This window comes from Purpureocillium lilacinum (genome assembly GCF_023168085.1).
Source record: "Purpureocillium lilacinum CBS 284.36 DNA, scaffold_5, whole genome shotgun sequence".
NCBI lineage: Eukaryota > Fungi > Ascomycota > Sordariomycetes > Hypocreales > Ophiocordycipitaceae > Purpureocillium > Purpureocillium lilacinum.
This window is the reverse complement of record NW_027072115.1, coordinates 316,832-337,170: the sequence shown is the minus strand read 5'-3', so window position 1 is coordinate 337,170 and position 20,339 is coordinate 316,832. Positions and strand designations below refer to the sequence as shown.

The following is a 20,339-nucleotide window of genomic DNA, read 5'->3' as shown; positions in this document are numbered from 1 at the left end:
GGCCCCCGTGTAAGCCGGTCGCGGCCTCCTTGCGGCGCTGGCATGATGGTGGCATCCGAATGGCTAAACACCGTATGTGGTAGATAAAGTTTGCAATTGGCAGTTTGATGTCACTGACAGCAGGTCGCATCGTAAACATTCGAGCTTGTTTATGTCGCCATTGTAGCATCGTCATTTTGGCGCACACACGAACTAGAGTCTTAGACCAACAATAGCACCTCACGTCGACAACATGCCGTCTCAACCCTTTGGCGGGGAGAGCCTCGCTACGGTGCTAAGCAATCTGCAACAGACCCTTCGCACGTCACTCGAAGCCCTGAAGTCGGCCAACATTGCTGCCGAGCTGCAAGGGGCGCTCCACGATGACAAGCGTCTCCCGGACAAGGCAATCGCGGGTCTGGCTTCCGGCACCGTCGACCTCTTGGCTGAAGTGGAGCAGCTACTCCAGCCGGCGCATCTGATCCTCGCCGATCACTTCTTGGGTATGTGACTATATCCCTTGAGTATATAGAGTCTAGGGCCATCTTCAGGCTGACTTTCGTTCTTCAGGCTACACCGACACCAAGTGCTTGGTCGCGGCCAACGAGCTTCACCTGGCCGATATCCTTGTCAACGGCCCTTTGACCGTCCCAGAGCTTGCCAAGGCAAGCAATGCTCGAGCGGACCGCCTTGGCCAGATTTTGATGCCGCTCCGCAACAATGGCATCTTCAGCTACAACCCGAGCACAGGGCAGTATGCCAACACACATGTCTCGACGCTCCTCCGCTCAGACCACTGGACACAGTGGCACAATTGGGTCGACCTGTATGGTAACGAGTTCTACGACATTGCTCGCGGCATTCCGAAATCGGTGAAAAGTGACGCCACTCGGTGGGCGGCCCAGATCAACTTCGATACCGACATGAACATGTTTGAGTACTTCAATGGGCAGGGGTGGATGCCCAGGCTTCACCGCACACTCGGTGGAGGCGCGACTGCCATGGCGCCGGGCATCGTTGAAGATTACCCATGGAACGAGGTGAAGGACAAGACCGTGCTGGATCTCGGTGGCGGTGGCGGCTCATTCATCGCGACGCTGTTGCGCAACTTCCCCAGCATGCGCGGGAGCATCTACGATCTCCCCCATGTCATTGCTCACAGCTCCGATTTATTTTCCAAGGGCGGCACCTTTGAGGATCTCACGGACCGCGTCCCGCAGGCGAACCTGATCGGCGGTGACTTTCTCAAGTGGGTGCCACCGACCGAGGTCTACGTCATGAAGTGGTGTTTGCACGACTGGACCGACGAACCGGCGGCGACGATCCTGCGCAATGTCCGAAAGGCCATCGTGTCTGGGCCCGTCAGTCGCCTCGTCGTGTTTGAGTCGATTCTGTCTGATGGTCGTATGGGGAGGCTCTCGCGGTATGGAGACATTAACATGATGATGACGGCGAATGGACAAGAGCGAACGGAGGCGCAGTGGCGGAAGCTGGTGGAGGAGACGGGATGGAAGATTGATAGGATCTATCCGCTGAGGAACGCATGGGTCCAGGCGATTGACCTCCGCCCGGCGTAGGACCCGTCCGGCGATGAGCCTGGGGTTGTACCGGCCCGCCAGTTTGCCGTCTGCAGACCTCTTTGTTCTTTCGTATTTGCAATGCGATTAAAATTGTCCCGTCCGATGATTTGACATCTTTCGCAAACTTTCCATCCTGCAGCTTACATCATTACAAACCTGTCGCGGCTTAATGTTGGTCGTGTGTCTGAGGCATGTTTCCGGCGACTTACACGGCCAACATCATGCGCTCCCCTCTCCTCTGCTTTCAACCCCGTGAATCTCTTCACAGCCATTGCGTCATTGACCTCAACATGCGTCCTCGGTCGGGCACATTCAACATCACACCACCCATCAAGGTGCCCCATGAGCTTATCGGGCTGTCACACCCGTCACGGCGAGATATGCCGGCAGATCTGCTTCCCTGATGCGCGCATGGACCAATCTGGTGGCGGCTCGGCCACATTTGTTCGCTAAACTTTCCGGTTGGGCCCAACGCCAGAATGCCTGCGGAGAGTTACCGCACAGTGCACGCGTTGGCTGCAAAAGTCGCCGAGCTAACGTACTTTATGCTGATTTTGTTCGCTCAGGCGTTATTGCAGCCCGGTGCGCATTTACAGGTCGCACCTCGAGGGAACCCCTGGCTTTCACTTGTCTCGGTGGGTAACGCGCAACGGCCCGTTGCTCCCATCGCAGACTAATGCAGGGAGATCGACCCTGGGCTCGCGCTAATACATGAAAGCAGCAGCCACCGGCTTGATTCCGTCTTTTTGAAGCTCGATGTCGGCCATTCTCGAGTGATCCTCCAGCCACGAGTGCCGGATCTCAATTGTTTTCTGACGCTCAGGAACTTCTAAGACCGCGGTGACGATAATTCCTTCCTGAGAATTTACGGATTCTACTGCATTCAACGGGGAGAGCGTCTGAGCCGGACGTCCACATCGGATTTTGCAAGCAAAGCCCTACGTTCGGCGCATCTCATCACTGCACGCCGTCAAGTCGACGCGTCCAGCCATGGACCACTCCACAAACATGGCGGAGAAGCACACCGAAAAGCCCCTTGACGGGCTGTCAGCCAAAGAACTCAACTCTTCCAACACGAGCAACACAGAGCACACCAGCGTACACGAACCCGCTGTCGACGAGCAACATCAAGAAGAACAAAAAGACGACGCCGCTGATGCTTCAGGGGGATGGGTCATGGACACCTCCGACTTCCCCGGCCCGCGCGCCCTGACCGTCATCATGATCGGCCTTTTCCTGGCGCTGTTCGCGGCGAACCTCGACACGACGATTCTCGCGACCGCGATCCCCTACATCACAAACGAGTTCCACACCATCAAGGACGTCAGCTGGTACGCCTCAGCCATCATGCTCGTGTCCGCGTCCTTCCAGTCGACCTGGGGCAAGATATTCAAGTACTTCCCCAAAAAGATGATGTTCCTCCTCTCCATCTTCATCTTCGAGGTGGGCAGCCTGATTTGCGCCCTCGCCCCCAACAGCACGGCGCTCGTCGTGGGCCGCGCCATCGCAGGCCTCGGCGCTTCGGGCGTCACGGCCGGTGTCTTTATTCTCATTGCGTTTTCGGCGCCGCCAAAGTACGTCCCAGCATTCATGGGCCTCGGGGGCGCGTGCTATGCCGTGGCCTCTCTAGCTGGACCTCTCCTCGGGGGCGCCCTGACCCAGTCGGTAACCTGGCGATGGTGCTTCTGGATCAACTTGCCCATCGGCGGCGTTACCGCTGCTGTCATTATTCTGTTTTACAAGACACCCAAGGCGGCGCAGCCAATGCCGGCGACCATGAAGGAAAAGTTCTTGCAAATGGACCTTGGCGGGACCTTTTTGGTCATGGCTGCGGTGGTTTGCTTCATCCTCGCGTTCCAGTGGGGTGGCTCATTCAAGCCTTGGTCTGACAGCACTGTCATCGGAACCATTGTCGGATTCGTCCTCATCTCAGCACTGTTCGTCGGCAACGAGATTTTAATGGGCGACCGCGCCATTCTCGAGCCTCGGTTGATGAAAATGCGTCGCGTTTGGGCTAACTGCGCCCACGTCTTCTTCGTCTCGGGCGGATTCTTCATCCTCATCTACTACCTCCCGATCTTCTTCCAGTCCGTCCAAGGCGCGTCGCCGATCGCATCCGGCGTCCGAAATTTGCCCATCAACATCGGTTGCTTCCTTAGCATAGCGGCCGGCTTCGTCGTCTCTGTGTACGGCCGGACCTGGGCACCACTCATGGCTATCGGCGCTGCGATTGCGACCGTTGGCGCCGGCCTCATGTACACGTTCGGCCTCGACACTTCGGCAGGAAAGTACGTCGGATATCAGCTCATCGCTGGCATGGGTATGGGCATGACGCTTCAGATCCCCTTGATGGCCAACCAAGCAGCGGTGTCGCCCATGGACATTTCGTCCGTGTCTGCCATCACTCTCTTCTTCCAGATCATCGGCGGTTCCTTCTCAGTTGCCTGTGCCCAAGCCGCCTTCGCCTCAACACTGGTGAAGAGGATTGTCGTACGCGCCCCAACTGTTGATCCCGATACACTACTCCACCTTGGTGCCAGCCAGCTGCGTTCTGAGTTCTCAGGCGACGAGCTACATGGTGTTCTCGAGGCGTACATGGACGGATTGAAGGTCTCGTTCGCCATCGCCGTCGCTCTCCTAGGTGTGGGTTTCTTGTTCGCGTTTGTGCCTGAGTGGAACGACTTCCGCCCGGGTCAGCAGCAGGCGGCACCGGCGAACGACGAGAAGGACGCTTCGGAGAATGCATAAGCGGTTCTCACTTGGTCACTGGTGCGACTTGGTTGGCTTGGGGATCATATACCAGCATTGCAAGGTGCTACGGATGCGTGGCAGGATGTAAAACATGATGAGATTGTTAAATGAACTGACAGTAATATTTATTTTCATGACCTAGACCAGGCTGCCCGCCGTGAATTCCATGTTGGGGACAATAGACGCCAAATCCTACTCCCTGTAGCTCGAAGGGTGCGATGAATTGAGCCGGGACCTTTAAAAATCCAGAGCACTCTAGGCACACGCAAGTACACCTTTAATGATGCAGTTGGAATGCTCGCGTTGATGCATGTGTCATTCTATATAAGTACCATGTGTACGTATAATCTCGAAAGCCCAGTGCCCTTTGACTGAATGCCCCCCTCTGTTTCCTTATCGCTACAGGTGCTCCTCTGCGACAGGCGCCCTCGCTCTTGCGAAAAACAGCTGCTGTTCGCCTCCCATTGGCATCCTAGACCTCTGAGGATGCAGCAGGTATCCAAAGTCGGACAGTCCGGCGTCGGCAAACATCGCCTTCATCTCCTCCTCACTGAACCCGTGGCGAGTGACCGTGTGAGACGCCGGGTGCGGCGTCTGGCCCGGCGGTGTCCTTCCGTGCGAAACCCAGTCAATGATGACCAACGAGCCACCGGGAGCCAGACGCTCAGCAAGATTCTTAATCATCTTCGCGGGGTCCGCAACGTGATGGAGGGCCATCGACATAAGCGTGGCATTGAAGTCCCTGAATTCCGGCCCGTTGATGGCGTCGGCGTCGTTGAGTAGGTCACCGCGGGTGCCGTGCATCTTCTCCGTGGGCAGACCCAGACGGCGGGCCGTGTCGTTGTACTGCTCAACCATGCCGCCGGAGATGTCGATGCCTCGAAGTGTAGAGGCATACGGTGCCATGGTCTTGATCAATGGTTAGTGCTGGCCAAAATTTGATCATGGAAATGGTCACGCCCGTACCATGGAGACGATGCCTCCGCCACAGGCATAGTCAAGAATCTTGAGCCCGCCTTCTTGTGGGTTTGCGACCCATTCGACATTGTCGCGCAGAAACGTGCTGATCTGCTGAAGAAGATCGCGCACCCAATCCGCTTTGTACGCGGACCCAGCCATGGAGCTGGAATAGCGTCAACACCACAGCCACGATGCCGATACCTGCGCAGCGTAAAAGAAACTCACTCAAACCACTCGCGATTGAGCTCACCAATCGACTTTGTGCTGGCTACCATCGTTGCGGCCATGGCGATTTTTTGCTCCTGGTATGCGGGCTTGGGCGATGATGGTCCAGCGTCACTTACACGATCCGGGGTCGTACTGAAATGCCGCTTGCCTTGTGCAGTGTCAAGGACTCAATACTCTCTACGATTGTTACCGACCTCAATGCAGGGATGTCTCTAGGATCTTATCAATTGCCAGGGGCATCGGAGCTTGCGCTCGAGAATTGGGGGCGCCACGATGTCGCGGTCCGCTTTGGCGCAAATGTCTCCGGGGAAAGTCGCCGAGGCGAACCAAGCGGCCCGAGGGCGGTCGCAATTGGAACGTTAGCTGCTGCGCTCTCAGTGAAACCTGACTACCGTGCGCATTTGGTCCGTCTGCGTTCAGAAATTGGCAGCCTGTCCGGTGTATCGAGCGATTTCGGTGTCCTGCATTCTAGGCAAGACGCAGGGGCTGGTCACAGACAGTGTCGTGCCTCGGGATCCGCCACTGCCCAGGCATCGCCTGCAATGCGGCAACACTCCAGAGACTCTCCCACGACGTGATGCCTTTGCCTGCGATGTCGCTACTCCATACCAATTACCCCTCCATTACTACACTCGCGGTGAACACACATGTCCGAGACCCATGTAGCAGCTCGGGGCGTAGAAGGTTGCCCGGTGCATGCATCCTGTCGGTCGTCGTCTGGATCGTCTACAGGCTTCAGGGTGCGTTTGCAGGAGCATGGTATGGAGGCATGAAGAGCGTGTCGCTTAGACTACATTGCACCTTCAATCACGTTCAGTCTAGTATGTGAAAAACTTCCATGTATTTTGGCCAGGACAACATGTGGTTCTTATTCTCGCGTCCCAGAGTCGGCCATCTCCCTACTGGCTCGAGACGGCGACCTGCACCGGGGCCTCTTCCACCAAACCGCCGTTCGCCTTTCCATTCTCTGTCACCCCAATAGACAGCGGAACCCCCTCGCGGCTAAGATCTCGCTTGGTCACCTTCACCCACTGGTCGTGCTGTACAAAGATGCCGAACGCCAGGCTGTGCCATGGCTTTTCGGGGGTCATGATGTTGACATCGTATCGGTAAAAGATCTGATCCAGTTAGCACATGCACCATCCTATCGTAGGTCTTGGGTGTTGACGTACCTCCGAAACCACCTTGACAATGTGCATCATCGCAATTTCGCGACCCAGGCAGATGAACCGTCCCGAGCCAAAGATCAGCTCATGGGCCCTATCCATCTTCTTTCTCCTCTCGTCGTCCATGTCTTCGAGCCAACGCTCGGGCCGGAAGAGCTCCGCATCAGGGCCAAAGACCTCCGGATCCCGAAGGATGGTCGTCAACGAGAGGGCGATGATGGTCCTGGCAGGGATGACGCGCCCGTCGGGAAGGACATCGTCCTCGTTACCCAACTGCTTCTCCATCGTTGCGATAGCAGGGGGGTGGATGCGCAACACCTCACGAACCACGGCGATGAGATACTTGATATTTCGCGCCTCGCTGTAGCTGATGATCTCAGAGGTGGGACGGCTTGGGGAGACGCCAGCAGAGGCAAGTTCAGCACGGATCCGGCGCACAATTGACGGGTCACTCGCGATGTAGAGAATGGCCGCTCGCAGCGAAGTCGCAACAGTGTCCGAGCCAGCAACACTTAGAGATCGTCAGATGGCATCGCCAAGTAAGAGTGTGGTACACCCGTCAAACTTACAGTTGGAGCAGGCCGGTTCGCTCTGCTTCGTGTTGCGTCATACCCTGGCGGACGAAGACACCAAGCATGTCATTCTTCTCGACTTTGTTCGGTCCATAGCGCTCACGGGCGCACTTCCGCGCAAAACTACCTCAAAGGTTAGTATTTCTGTGGCTATATTCCAGGGCCGTCAGGTTGGATGTAAGCACTCACCCCATGACCATGCCGAAAGGGCTGTTGTCATCCGGATGAGGTGCAAGAAACTTCACCATGAGTGTTGTCGGAATGATGTTGAGAATCTCAGGGTAGATGGTAAAGAATGACATGGGCTTGAGGTTGTCCTCAGTGTTGTGCAGGAAGTTCCATTTGTCCTTGTCTTCTTTGAGATCGCCAAGGGGCTGGCTAAAGGAGATGTCGGTGATTGAGTCAATGGAGAAGTAGCTCGCCAGGTATCCCCAGTCCAAAGGCCGAACTTTGCCACTGCTGGGGTCTGACAGGTACTTTGACTCAATGAGATCAAGCATGACGCCGAGTTGGCCATTGATGGCACTCTCGCATCGCTCGTTCTCCTTTTTCAGGTTGTACTGCACGCGTGTCAGTTGCGGGAGCGCGGTCAGTGGAACTCGGACTAGTTAATACTCACTCCCGCCATCATCCTTGATCTCAAAGACTTGTGCTCGACCTCGTCGGTCATGCTGATTAGAGTGTCCTCATTTGGAGTGAACCGAGATCCCTTGTACCAATCTGAGCGATGGTACTTGCTCTTGGGAGCATTCACTTTGCGAAGAAACTCCACGTCTGCGACAAGGAGAGTCGTCGGCCCAATTCGAGCAAATTTCCCTTTGCCATACACCGTTAGCTACGACGAACAGTCTCGTTAAAAAAAAAAAAGTGCTATCAGCGCTGGACGTACCGTATTTTGTGCTGATGTCATGGAAAATGTGATGCATCTTCCCGCTCTGGACGCAATTGAGCAGCCACAGCTTCGAGATCGCAGCCCACTTTGGGCCTTTGAAGGCCCGGAGTTGAGCATACTGGACAAAAGAGTATACGACATATACAACGACTGCGGCGACGACAACCAGCGGGGTCACACCCGCCGCCGTGAAGTAACTGAGTGTGCTTGCCGCAGCCATGGTTGTGCCGCTACCCGTATGCAAGTGATTGAAGCGACAAACAATATCTCTCTCGTGGTACCGGAGAGTCTTGGCAAATGTCAGATAGTTGAGCTCACTAGCTGTCGACCAAAGAACTGCATCTGTTTTTATCTGACAGATTATGTTACCGCTGACATGATACGATCGACGGGAAGCTTGCAGGCGGGTGGTCGGGCATCGGTCCGCGGTGCGGTCCGCTGGGCGACTACACTACACCAGACGCCCCGACAGAAGTGCAGTGGCGTCGGTCCCTCATTCAGGTCTGCCGGCCTCCAGGAATTAGACTGACCTATCGGATGGCCTACAATAAAACACCGGTAGCTGGACCGAGCAGTCCCGAATCTGGTCAACCTGCACAGGGGCCACGATCCTCCGGTCAGACGTCAGCATGACCGGCATGGATGCAGCGATGATTCGATGAAGATGCAGCGCAGGCCGAACATTCGGCGTATGCTGCATTCGCGACACATGGCAAGTCCCCAAGTGTGCGATGGGGTTGCATAGACAGTTCGTATGTCGAGCGATGATGCTACTCGAAGCAGCCAGACACCAGACCTACCATGCGGTGTCGTAGCAGTGCAGCTGTCACGGAGCCCATGCGAGCCAATCGTGAACTCATGGTCGAAACATTTCTTTCGTTTGTACCTGGGTCTGGGTCTCGATATGTACATTCCTCGAGCTCCAGCCGAATCCAGGCCTTTGTGCGTCCGGGCAGCGCAGCCGTGAACATTTACACACTGAATCAAGCAGCCTATCGGCGCACACATGCGTAGCCAAAAAGTTCGAATCCGTGCCTCGGCGCCACCTCTAGAAGTTCATAAAAACCTACGTTGACGGCATCAAACTCGAAACGAGATCGCTCATCCTCTTCTCCATTCCTTCGTACCAGTTCCCTAGTGCCAGGGATTGTGAGGAAGCCTTATCCGGGGTGTTTACCTCGGATTCGAGCAGCCGCTTCAGGACCTGTATGATCTGGACGCATTTTTGGGCCTCTTTGCGGATGATCCTGTTGCGGATCATGGTCTGCTCCTCGGGGTCGAGCTCGAAGACCCCGAATTGCAAAAATGGGGCGTTGGGCTTCGACATCGCGGACGAAGCCAGCTGCTCGTGACTGGGGTTCTTTGTAATGTCTTCGTAGAGCGTAACAATGAGCTCCATGATGGTGGAGATCAAAGCAGGGCAGCTCCTGCATTGCATATACTCTTTCTTTGCTGATATCTTGGAGATGTCCCGGATGCAGGCCTGGTTCAGGCGCATTACTTCGTCCACAGCGGTCGATCTGGTCTGGACGTGACTCTCGAGTAGTCGCACCATCTTACAGAGGGCCACGACGTGCACAAATTGCGTCCAGTCTTGGCCATTCTGCCCTGAGGCTGCGCCTGAACTGTGGCTGGGTGATCGAGGGCTCATTGGGAAGAAGCTTGGCATCCCAGAGGTCAACGGCGGGGGCTGATGCACCGACATAGCCATGGTTGACGGTGGTCCGCTGGTCGTTGTAGGGTTCAAGTCTTGCGGTATAGAAAAGCCTTCAATTTCGAAGCCCGTCGCCTCCGGGAAGCTCTGACCGTCGTCGATGCCTGTGGGACAGGCCGCCCCTCCGGAAGCCCAACTGTCGTCATTGAGGTAGTCGAAGAGTTGATCGTCTGTAAAGTCCGTCTGGGGCATGTGCGGGCCCGAGACGAATATGGTCCGCGAGGGGTCGAAGTTGTCCCCCGGGGCGTTCGCGGCAGACACTGGGGTTTCGCTGACGGAGCCGCTGGTCGACGGGCAGGACGACCTAGGCAGCGACTGCTCGGATGGCTGACTTTCGGGCGGTGACGGATGCGCTCTCTGCGATCGGGCTTCGGAACTCTTGCGCTGTCGCTTGGGTGTCCTGCCGACCATGGACACGACGTACTCGCAGTGAAGACCTAGGCTGTTGCATCTCTGACAGCCGCTCTTGTCCCCGCTACACCGAATCTAGATGCGAGATGGCATTAGCAACCCGCGACAGGAAGCAAGCAAGCACGCCAGAGAGGCGCCGATGAGGTGATGATGTTCTCTTACCTTTGCGGCGTGGCACTGCGTACAAGCCGTCCGCATGCGGGGAGGCTTAGCGACCCATCCCGAGAAGCCGCCTTGTTCGCTGTTTGGCTGGTCAGCGCCAATAGTCCGAAAAAGCAGCATGGCAAGGCAAGATCGAGCGCGGGGGGATGCAAGATATGGATGGAAAGGGGAAGAGGGCTTCGGCTCACGAGGTGTTGGACGATGGCGCCATAGTCGCTTGGTTGGTTGCCCTGCGTTTGCCTACAGTTACGAATGTATGCGAATGTGGCTCTTGGGATCTCGGGGTTTCTGGGGTACAGCAGGGGGGGCCGAGAAACGGGCAACCGTCAGTCTTAAACTTCACATCGGGTGCTGTTCACGGTCGAGGGACGCAATGATTGCACGAAAGCGCATATTCTTGTGGCAAGGGTCTGATCTGGTCAGGTCTTTTGGTGCCACACCCCGCTGAGGTGTGCCCGTGCAGACAGCCCGTGTCGTCTCACCCTGTTGCTCCAGGGATGATGGGCGTGAGGGCCGGCTGGGGGCCCTCCCCCGTTGGTCGATTGGCACATGGTCAGCGTTGGGTGGGTGGATGGTTGCCTCCAATTCCAGTTCGCAGCTTGCCGTGGATGGCGGGCCCGCCGCGGGACGAGCATCAAAGGCTCGTTGGTCCCCGATGCGCGCGACCGCGCGCGAGGGCGAGGACGAGGCAGGTCAATCGCCCTCCTCCATCACGTCGGCGGCGCAGCATGCATAAAGGTTTCACACTCTACCATCAGCCGGTAAGCATAGGCCGTGAAACCTCCCATTGCTAACCGAAAGTAGCCAGCGTGAAGATAATCAAGTGACGTCTCTCTCTCTCGGGCCTGGGAAGGGCCACGTTCTACACGTGGCGACGACCGAAGACCTGTCCACGTCGGCCAAAAGGGTTTCACTTCGTATTGGTGTAAGGTTTGGCATAGCCCAGGGTTCCAGGAATCCTCCTCTCTTTACGAAGTACGAAGCGTGCCGTGTGGCACCTAAACGCAAATGTACGGCGGCAGCGAGTCCGAATTGCCTGTCCGGGAACCCATCACAGATGCCGGCCACAGCCATCCAAGCCACCGTTCCGCCCGGCCAGACTAGTTGTCAACTCTTCGCAGCGATCCGTTCGGGCGCCGGCCGCGTCCACTGGTGCGCCGAGTATAAAGTTAGAGTCGGGAATGGGCCATGGCGGCTTACCTGTCGCACTCTCCCTACTCCCCCTCCTCTGCCGCGGGTCCTTTGACACGTCTGGGTTGCGCCTCGCCGAGCGGAATCGAGTCCCGACACGGTGAAAGCCGGGCCGTGCCCAAGCACCTAGAAGGTGGCCCCGAAGTCTTACATGCAATGATGCAACTACGTATCTTAGACTACTTGGTGTAAGCGAGCGCCGACGGCAGGGGCGTCACCCAGTCCCCGCAATTGGCTCTATCGTCGCGATCAGAGGGGCGGCGGGGGCGCCGCCGCCGGGCGCTTTGGCTTTGCTAGCCCTCGCCCAGATCTGGCGGATCGCGGACCAGGGCGAATTGCCGGGCGGGACGGGGGCTTTGTCCGGCGAGAGGCGGCTCTCAGGCACAGCCGGACAGCGATAGGAGGAGAAACACGCTTCAACGTATCGCAGCGATGGAGGTGCCTTCGCACATCGCCTGCTGTTTATTCGACGACGGCGCCTGCTCGATCGGCCAAGGCGAGACATGAAGCCGCCACATGGGAGAGTTTCCCCGACGGCGACGGCAACGGGGGGAATGAGCTTCTCGAAGGGGCAATTCTGGTGCACACTCTTCCGAGGCACCAGGGCCACCAGACGGCGGCACACGGCCCAGGACCTCATGTGTCAAGTAAGCGAATTGGTTGGCGTCTGCCCTTCGTAGCGGCGGCTGTTCTAGACTGTCAGACGGGCTGATCGGTCTCCTCGTTCCACGGCGGCAATGTAACCCCGTTGCACAGCGCAAGAAACATGGCCGCAGGGACTGGGGCACAGCGACTGATGGCGGAACGCGCGTGCGTCGACTCGAGGCTCAGCTTGCTTCCTTTCGGATGCGGAATACCACCCCAGGCAACGCCAATGGGGCAGTCGCTAATGTAAGGCGCCCCTCGGGCTGAGCTCAGTGGTGCAGCGCCTGCAAATGGGACGCGCCATCTTGGCGGCGATCCTTTGGACGGATGGGACTGTGCCTTCCACGTGTCGATGGCAGGCTGTGAGTCTGCGGCATGGCAATGCCTCGAGAGAGAATGGACCTTACGTATGCACTAACAGTAGGCGTCGCCCCCAATCTCGCGACGAGGCGAGAGACGAGAGAGGAAGACACCGATGCTCCGCGTCGCTGGGTCATGGTGAGCGACGGGCCGCCTTGGCTGGGGTCGTCGCCTCCCTCCCACTCAAGGCTGGACTCAGGAGACGCAACTATATGACGCAGGTCTGGCAGCCACCTGTATGAGCAGGAGAGGCACTTCCTGCATATTCCACACACGCCAAGGCATGATAGGAAGCCACCCATCTCAGCGGCGCGGGACGCAGTTTGGTCTTGTAAGCGGAGGGAGGGAGGGGGCGCCCAGGCGACGACTGCATTGCCGCCGTGGCGACGCTGCTGCCGTTGCTAGACTGCGTGGGGAAAACTTTCGCGAGATGAACTTATCGGCTCGATGCGAACATCGAACCACCTCGCAAGGTGGAATTATGACGAAGTGGCAACACATTGCCGGTGAGAGAACCAGAGTCTCAAGGCGACGAGAGCCAATCACACACCAACCTCGAGGCAAAGAATCGGTTCAAAGCATAGACTATCGGTCCAACCGGACTTTTATAGAGATCGATCGGCCCCCAGTCTGCCTACGGATTCACGTACCGCGGCGAAATAATCTTGGCCCCGTCGTTCAGCTTGGGCGCCCTCAACCTGGCCAAGTCCACATCGGGGAAGACTCGCAGGTTTAGCGGGTGCTGCGTTTTCATGCTCTTGGCGAACCCGCGGGCCGGCAGCGCCCCCAGCGCCTTGCGCTCCTCCTCGCTCAGGTCGCTGTACTCGTTTGTCATGCATACGCCGCAAATCCTGCAAAAGGTCTTGTTGAGGACGTGGCGCGCGAAGCTGTAGCGCCCGAGGTTGGCGGGATCGCTGGCGAACAGGACAACACGCTTGTTGCTCGGGTAGGTCCATCGATAGCCGTTCTGGTTGCATGTATACTAGGTTAGCTGGCTCCGTACTACTTCCTTGGCAGCTCGCCTATGTTGCGAGTCCAAGTCGGTCGGTGTTAAGGGCGCCCTTACCCGTCCGCAAATGCTGCAATTGCACTCGGCCGTGAGGTCGGTAAACGTTTCGTCGAGAGGCTTGCTCATGAAGGCCAAGGTCACGGCCCCGCAATGGCACGAGCCCGTGTACAGCTTGTGGCCGTCGATTGCCGGAGGAAGGGGCCCCTTGTGCTCCGGAGGCACATACTTTTCACCTAGGGCGGCGCCGTCGTAGCTATTTCCGTTCTCAGCATGAGAGTGACAGTTCTTTGCAGAAGCCAATGCACGACTTACGGCTGCTTCTCCAGGGCCCAGGTGTTGACACCCTGTATGGCTCGGACCTGTGAACCGTTGGCGTTAGCCAGCAGGCGCGCGCACCTTGAGAGGCAGGCAAGGCAGGCCACCAACGCACGTTTAGAGCGCGCTTGTTCCCCTCGACAAACTCCCCCATGACCGGGGTGGCACAAGTCGGGCAGAACTGTTCATCCAGTTAGCGTTGCCGATGCGAGTTTAGGCTATCGGCAGCCTGTTCAGGGGCTCTGATCAATCCGCACCCTATGCGTAAGCTTCTCCGGTCCGAAGGTGTACCGCGCAAGGGTATCGTCGGTGCCCTTGACAATCTCAAACCTGCCATCGCCGGGGAAGACCCAGAGGTAGCCCTTTTTGTGGCAGATGCTGCAATTGCATTCGAAGGCAGACTTGATCTCCGGGAGCTCCACCTCGTACACAAAGGCTTTGCAGTGGCAATTGCCTCTGTACGTACGCAGCTGTGGCTTGTGCTGTGCGTTCGTGTCCTCGACGGCCACTGCTGGCACGGGCTGCTTCTTCTCCTTGGGAACAGCAGCGCGCTTGGCTGGCTCCGGGTTTTGCTCGCCATTGCTCCCCTGTGGCGACGCCGACTTTTGTCCGCTTTTCATGCTCCTTGTCGTAACCATGCTGGGCAGTTCCAGCTCGCGCTCGTGTCCGCTTCGGTGGTGGCTTTCTCCGGCGTTTGGCGACAGAGGGAAACGCAAAACAACTGCAAGCGCGGAGAGCTGGACGTGCCTGGGGGCGCGAGACGGGCAAGCACGAGCCCTTGTGTCGCACAAACATTGTTGGCTCGGGCCGCACGCCAATCTCAATCACCGCATTCGGTTAGGCATCGGGAGCCTGGGACATGCATGAGATGGCTGGATGCGCGCTGCGAGGTTACTTCGTCCCTTTGCCACGCAGCTGGGCAGAGGGAATGTGGTGAAGGCGCCTTGTACAGCGGGGACAGTCCTAACGCCCGCTTACCCCGCGCCCCTGAGGCATGGTGTAACGGTCCCCCGACGGACCGTAGCTTCTTTGGTGGGCGACCGCCCGGGGTCCAGTGCGTCAAAGCCTCTGGTTCTCTGTCCAAATCACTGTCGATGAGTGGAACCGATACAGCACACGCGACGCAAGATATATTGGCAACACAATGGTACACCGGACATTTTTCTGCTTGCGGAGGGCACTGGTATCGTTCGCCAAGCCTCTCATTACTGATTCGGGAGCAGTCTACGAAGCAGAGATGGCGAGTTTGGTCCGTGGCTTAACTCTCAGTCGTCTGCAAAGTAGCAACACCCATACAGCTACCCGGTAGCAATACCAGACATTTCGCGCCACCATCACAATGAAGGGGCATTCATAGGCCAGCTCGTATGACCAATTCGGCTGTTAAGGGGCGAAAGCTTGAGAACGCGACGATATATTCTTGACTGAGAGAGAGCATCTCCCCCAGTGTCCATTTGGAGTCAGGCGTGCAACCAAACATCGCGTATCGGCCAGCATAGCTTCATCCGCCTTGGAGCTTGCGAAATGGACATCCTGAAACCCACCTGGCTTCGAAACCCAGGTGTTGGACTTCCAGCTATCTTGGGGATTGAAGACGCAGGAAATATGTCACCATTGTGGTTGTATTGTGTGAAGGCGTGTACGAAGTACGCGTAGGCCACGAAGGTTCTCATCGTCAGGCGCGTGCATGTTCAGCTGTAAGCAGATCTAGCACAGCTTGAGCAGAGATCCGATCCACGCACGTGCGACCCCTGGAAGATATGGGCTCCGCGGTGACACAATCTCTAGTCTTGTAGCCTGGATGTTCAAAATGATTCCAGGTGGCCGGACTTCGGGACGCCTTCCCCGCCTGACATCGTGGGCACAGCGTCTTCACCGAGGCCAATACGCCTGATCAGTCAGCCTCACAACAGGCAAGCGCCGGCGTGTGACTCAGGTCAGGTTGAACGACCTGATCTGTCTTATGCCCACGTTGGAGCCAGCCAACAACGGCGCAATTGTGATACTTTAATTCGTACGGAGTACATCGTTGGTTGACGCCTTGGCGCTGGGTTGATTCCAAGCCGCGACCCGACTTCACCGAGTAAAGCACCAAAATATTGGACATCGCAGGTCACACAGCGACATTTGTCGGGCGGTCAAGGAATGGCGGCATCCACCCTTCCACGGGAACTATGCTTCCTTATTGTCTCGTTTTGCGACGCTCTCCGGGACATCAACGCCGTCGCTCAAACCAACAGACACTGGCACGACACGCTCAACTCGTATCTGTACCACCAGGACGTCCGCCAACATGGGAGCTACGCACTGGCTTGGGCGGCACGCGAGGGAAGAGACGAGACGGCTCGCAAGGCACTGGCGTCAGGCGCGAACATCGCATTGTCGCTGGATCTGCGCGGAGGCCCTTTGCACCTGGCGGCCATGTATGGCCGCGAAGCGACGCTCAGATTTCTCCTGGAGCAGGAAGGCGCCGACCCGGACGAGCGATTGATCCCGGGCGGTCGCACGCCCTTGTCATACGCCGCCGAATACGGCCACGCGGGAACCGTCGTGCTTCTGCTGGCGACGGGTGCCGTTGACCCGGACGCGACAAGCCTCCCGTTTCTGCGAACGCCACTGTCATACGCTGCAGAGCAGGGCCATCTTGAAGTTGTTCAGCTACTGGTAGCCCACGGAAATGTCGAGGTGGACTCGCAAAGCTTCCCGAAAATGCGGACGCCGTTGGCGTACGCTGCGCGATACGGCCATCTCAAAGTTGTTCAGCTGCTGCTGACCCACGAACATGTCAAGGTTGACACGCAAAGCTTGCCCGACAACTACACCCCGCTGTTCTGGGCTGCAGATGGGTGTCACACTGAAGTGATTCACGAACTGGTTGCCCACGGCGCTGACCAAACCGTGCAAATCCGCCGTGGACGGGCACCGTTGTCAGCTGCGGCAGAATTCGGCCACTTCGCTGCCGTTGAAGCACTGCTTGGTCATGAAGGCATAGAACCGGATTTAATCATCCGGCATGGTGAATCGCCTCTGTGGTATGCATCGCGGAGCGGGGACGTGAGGATCGTCAAACGCCTACTGGCGACGGGCCGCGTGAATCCTCTCCGCCACAGTCCCTGGCAGCAAGGGATGACACCGCTGTGTATTGCAGCCGTGTGCGGGCACTTGGAGATTCTCAAGTTGCTCCACGAGGCAGCAGCCATGGAGGCGAGCCAGCAGGACCTACGGAATGAGCTGAATGCCGCCTTGAAAGGTGCCGCTCGAAAGGATCGCTGGCCATGCCTAAAATACCTGATTGCGACGGAGGAGATTGATATAAACGTGCTTTGCTCGGACTATCGCGGGCAGAGCAGGGTTCCACGGAGTGACGCCGACCCCAAGCTCAAGTGGTTTTTGTACCTCGGCAATCACGTCCAATCCAAACATTTCGGCACCGTGGCCGAACTTCTCGCCATTGAAGGTATACGGCAAAGCGTCATGACTGTGTTGCAGGCTTCGAGGTACCTGCCTCCACACATGCGGAGCGAGGCACACGTGTACCTCGGGGAGCAGATGCGTAAGCTCGAGGGGTGGGAGTGGTTCCAATCACCACACATACACACGGACGCCACTAGCGAGTCTGGCCTCTGCATGTGGTCATGGTCTGACCGTTTCTGAGAAACGTGGCCCAAGAGAGCAAGAAAGTGATGGTGATGACGGAACGAGCGTCGGGCGGCAACGGTCGACAGTTCAAATGTTGAGGGCTGCGGAGCCATCCAAATGGGAGACTGACCGACATGGGAACAACAACGTAAAGCATAGGCACTCATGGAGATTTTCTTACTTGAGGTATAGCGTCAACAGCATCAACGTTGGTGGGCGAATATATTGAGAATCGAGCCTGATGCTGATGTCTGCGCCGGGTCCAGTCATCCAAGGCCTCCATGTGGCCAGCTGTGCCCATCCCGATGCCCAAATCCAGGCTGTTTTCGCCCGGTGACTTTACAATACTGAAGAGGCTCGATATCCGTCTCATCAAACCGGCGGAAAACAAACTTGTTTTACACGTAGTCCAGCGCATTGTCAGTTGCACGCTAAGGTCTGTAAGCCACACCGTTCAACGGCCCGACCAGCACAAGAGTCCAAACGTGACAGAGGCCAGACAGGTCATAGAGAACAGACATCGATGTAAGCAATACTGTTTTAAAACATCGCCGCCAGCAAGCATCATATCTGCGCGTAGAAATAAGTGAATTAATGCCGAATTGATGTTCAGTATTGTTGCCTGGCCTTCGTTCAAGAGCCATGATTGACGGCCCCCCCACCACCAGACCACCACAGAAATGACAGGTGCTTTCACAAGCGAAGCGGCGCCGCAGTGCCTCTCCTTTCTTAGAAGAAGCAGACTGACGTCAAAATAATCCGACTTGAGGAATTCGAAGTGCGCAGCTGTCGAGACGTCCATGAATCATGGCAACATTTATGAGCCTCACCATAGCTGGATCTTACACGGATTGCCCAATGTGGATTGGAACATGATCGGTGGGGGTCACCCGACCGCCAAGGCTTTCTTCACTCACCATCAGTTCATAGCGCGTCACACCACCACCAGACGGCAGTGGCAACCACCGAACCTCGCTCATCATCAACTACCTCCCGCCGCGAGGGTCCCCGCCCGGTAGTTCATCCATGTCCTCCTCATCAACTCCAACATCCACCAGCCAACATCCCGGCATGGCCCACGATGCAAGCACGCCGCAAGCCCCACAAGGTTAAGCAGGCCTGCGACGCCTGCCACGGGCGCAAGGTCCGGTGCGACGGGGCCCGACCCTGCGCCGGCTGCGAGGGCCTCTCCCTCGCGTGCACCTACCTCGCCGTCCCGAAGAAGACGGGACCCAAGAACGGCCGCCGCGTCGCGCGCACGCAGGCGGTTCTGCGGTCGGCGACGGAGCGGCGCCCGTATGCGGTGCCGGTGCCGCTGAGAGGGGGCGCGGCCGAGGCCGGCGCAGAGCTTTCGAGCAATGGCCGTGATGTCGCGTCGACGCCTTCGCCTCCGAGGTCGGATCATCGCGGGTCGACGTTTCGACCTTCGAAGGAGGTATCGCGGGGTGTCATGAAGAGGTGCATGGATGCCTTCTTCACGCACAAGTACCCCATCACACCGATCCTGGACCGGAAACTCATCGAGGAGGCGCTGGCGCGGCCGGTTCTCGGAGCCGACGAGTACGCCCTCATCATGGCATGTTGTGCCGTAATAGTTCTTTCACCAGAGATCATTGTGCCAAGTGTGGCTGAACTGCCTTGGTCATCGCCCTCGCCGACTTCATCAACGTCATCAACTTCGACGACCTCGCCCCGGTCAGACGCTGGCGATGCGGCACCGACAGCTCTGCCAAGCGCAGACCACTTCCTCGCCGAGGTATCCCGAGCACGTCTGTCCTGCAACCACGTGACAAACCCGTCCCTCATAGACGTCCAGACGTCGTTCTTCCTCTTTGCTGCCCATTTCTGCATGGGCAGAGGTAAGCCTGCGTGGTTTCACCTCCGGGAGGCCATGACGATCCTCCAGGTGCTGCGCCTTCATGAGGAGTCCACGTATGAGACCATGACAGATCCATCGTTCGCCATATTTGCGAGGAGAGTCTTCTGGGTGCTTTTTGTCACGGAGCGAGCATATGCGCTCCAACGCCATCGGCCACTCACCCTCCAAAACACCATCGCCCTGCCGGCCCTCGACGACGGCCCAGACTGTCAGATACTGCCCGGCCTACTCGACCTCATCGCCTTGTTTCAAAACTTCGACAGCGATTTTGTTTCGATATGGAACCTGTCAGGGACTGTTGCGGCGGCATCGCCCTCCTATCTTGCGCGCCTGCAGCGAGTCCTGGCTTTTGCCCTGCCGCGTGTGGCCGACCGCGCGTCAATGCAGCAGGCCGACCTCCTCATTTCGCAACAGTGGCTCAAGGTCATTGTCTGGCAGCTCTGTGTTACCAAGACGCTTCTGTCCAATTCCTCCTCCGAAGACAGCATGTCGCTGTGCTATCCGGTCACAATCGCACGCGACGTTGTCGGGATCGCCCACAAATTGCCTTCTCAGGCGTTAGAGGCCAATGGTGTCGGAATCCTGGAGAAGGTCTTCGACATTGCCTGCTCCCTCGCGGACGTCATAGCTCTTCGACCGGCTCTCATCGCTGCGGGCGGAGGCATGGAGATCGGACCAGTGGACCACTTGCTGGAGCTGGTCAGGATCGTGGGCACTGTGCTTGGTGGCAGCTCGAGACACCTGCGTCTGCTGAACGAGAAGGTGAGGGAATGCTTCCATACGGGAATTCCGCCCGATGAGAGAGTATTGGCATTGGAAAATGCAGAGACGGAGAGACGAGTCTATGAAGAGGTCTCGCAACGCTCTGTACCTGAGACTTGACCGC

At 57.5% G+C, this 20,339-nt stretch overlaps 8 protein-coding genes across 8 annotated transcripts; 4 read left to right on the top strand and 4 right to left on the bottom strand.

Moving 5' to 3' along the window:
- Positions 1–232: 232 nt before the first annotated feature.
- On the top strand, positions 233–1,556 carry PLICBS_006693 (uncharacterized protein; the record flags this gene model as incomplete). The annotated part of the gene is made up of 2 exons (XM_018327678.2): positions 233–482; positions 550–1,556. 2 exons carry the CDS (start codon positions 233–235, stop codon positions 1,554–1,556), a joined length of 1,257 nt encoding a protein of 418 aa, XP_018173861.1.
- A 993-nt stretch (positions 1,557–2,549) lies between these two features.
- On the top strand, positions 2,550–4,307 carry PLICBS_006692 (uncharacterized protein; the record flags this gene model as incomplete). The annotated part of the gene is made up of 1 exon (XM_018327677.2): positions 2,550–4,307. The coding sequence occupies one exon, from the start codon at positions 2,550–2,552 to the stop codon at positions 4,305–4,307; it is 1,758 nt and encodes a 585-aa protein (XP_018173860.2).
- A 402-nt stretch (positions 4,308–4,709) lies between these two features.
- PLICBS_006691 (uncharacterized protein) lies at positions 4,710–5,557 on the bottom strand (the record flags this gene model as incomplete). Its single annotated transcript, XM_018327676.1, has 3 exons — positions 4,710–5,219; positions 5,277–5,433; positions 5,496–5,557. 3 exons carry the CDS (start codon positions 5,555–5,557, stop codon positions 4,710–4,712), a joined length of 729 nt encoding a protein of 242 aa, XP_018173859.1.
- An 840-nt stretch (positions 5,558–6,397) lies between these two features.
- PLICBS_006690 (uncharacterized protein) lies at positions 6,398–8,348 on the bottom strand (the record flags this gene model as incomplete). Its single annotated transcript, XM_018327675.1, has 6 exons — positions 6,398–6,616; positions 6,671–7,175; positions 7,234–7,359; positions 7,426–7,796; positions 7,856–8,052; positions 8,126–8,348. The coding sequence occupies 6 exons, from the start codon at positions 8,346–8,348 to the stop codon at positions 6,398–6,400; spliced, it is 1,641 nt and encodes a 546-aa protein (XP_018173858.1).
- An 846-nt stretch (positions 8,349–9,194) lies between these two features.
- On the bottom strand, positions 9,195–10,626 carry PLICBS_006689 (uncharacterized protein; the record flags this gene model as incomplete). Its single annotated transcript, XM_065601023.1, has 3 exons — positions 9,195–10,279; positions 10,439–10,494; positions 10,604–10,626. 3 exons carry the CDS (start codon positions 10,624–10,626, stop codon positions 9,195–9,197), a joined length of 1,164 nt encoding a protein of 387 aa, XP_065457095.1.
- A 2,619-nt stretch (positions 10,627–13,245) lies between these two features.
- Positions 13,246–14,573, bottom strand: PLICBS_006688 (uncharacterized protein; the record flags this gene model as incomplete). Its single annotated transcript, XM_018327672.1, has 5 exons — positions 13,246–13,578; positions 13,678–13,873; positions 13,933–13,979; positions 14,051–14,116; positions 14,193–14,573. The coding sequence occupies 5 exons, from the start codon at positions 14,571–14,573 to the stop codon at positions 13,246–13,248; spliced, it is 1,023 nt and encodes a 340-aa protein (XP_018173855.1).
- A 1,507-nt stretch (positions 14,574–16,080) lies between these two features.
- On the top strand, positions 16,081–17,589 carry PLICBS_006687 (uncharacterized protein; the record flags this gene model as incomplete). Its single annotated transcript, XM_018327671.2, has 1 exon — positions 16,081–17,589. One exon carries the CDS (start codon positions 16,081–16,083, stop codon positions 17,587–17,589), a length of 1,509 nt encoding a protein of 502 aa, XP_018173854.2.
- Positions 17,590–18,655: 1,066 nt separating this feature from the next.
- Positions 18,656–20,335, top strand: PLICBS_006686 (uncharacterized protein; the record flags this gene model as incomplete). Its single annotated transcript, XM_018327669.2, has 1 exon — positions 18,656–20,335. One exon carries the CDS (start codon positions 18,656–18,658, stop codon positions 20,333–20,335), a length of 1,680 nt encoding a protein of 559 aa, XP_018173852.2.
- Between the last annotated feature and the right edge of the window lie 4 nt (positions 20,336–20,339).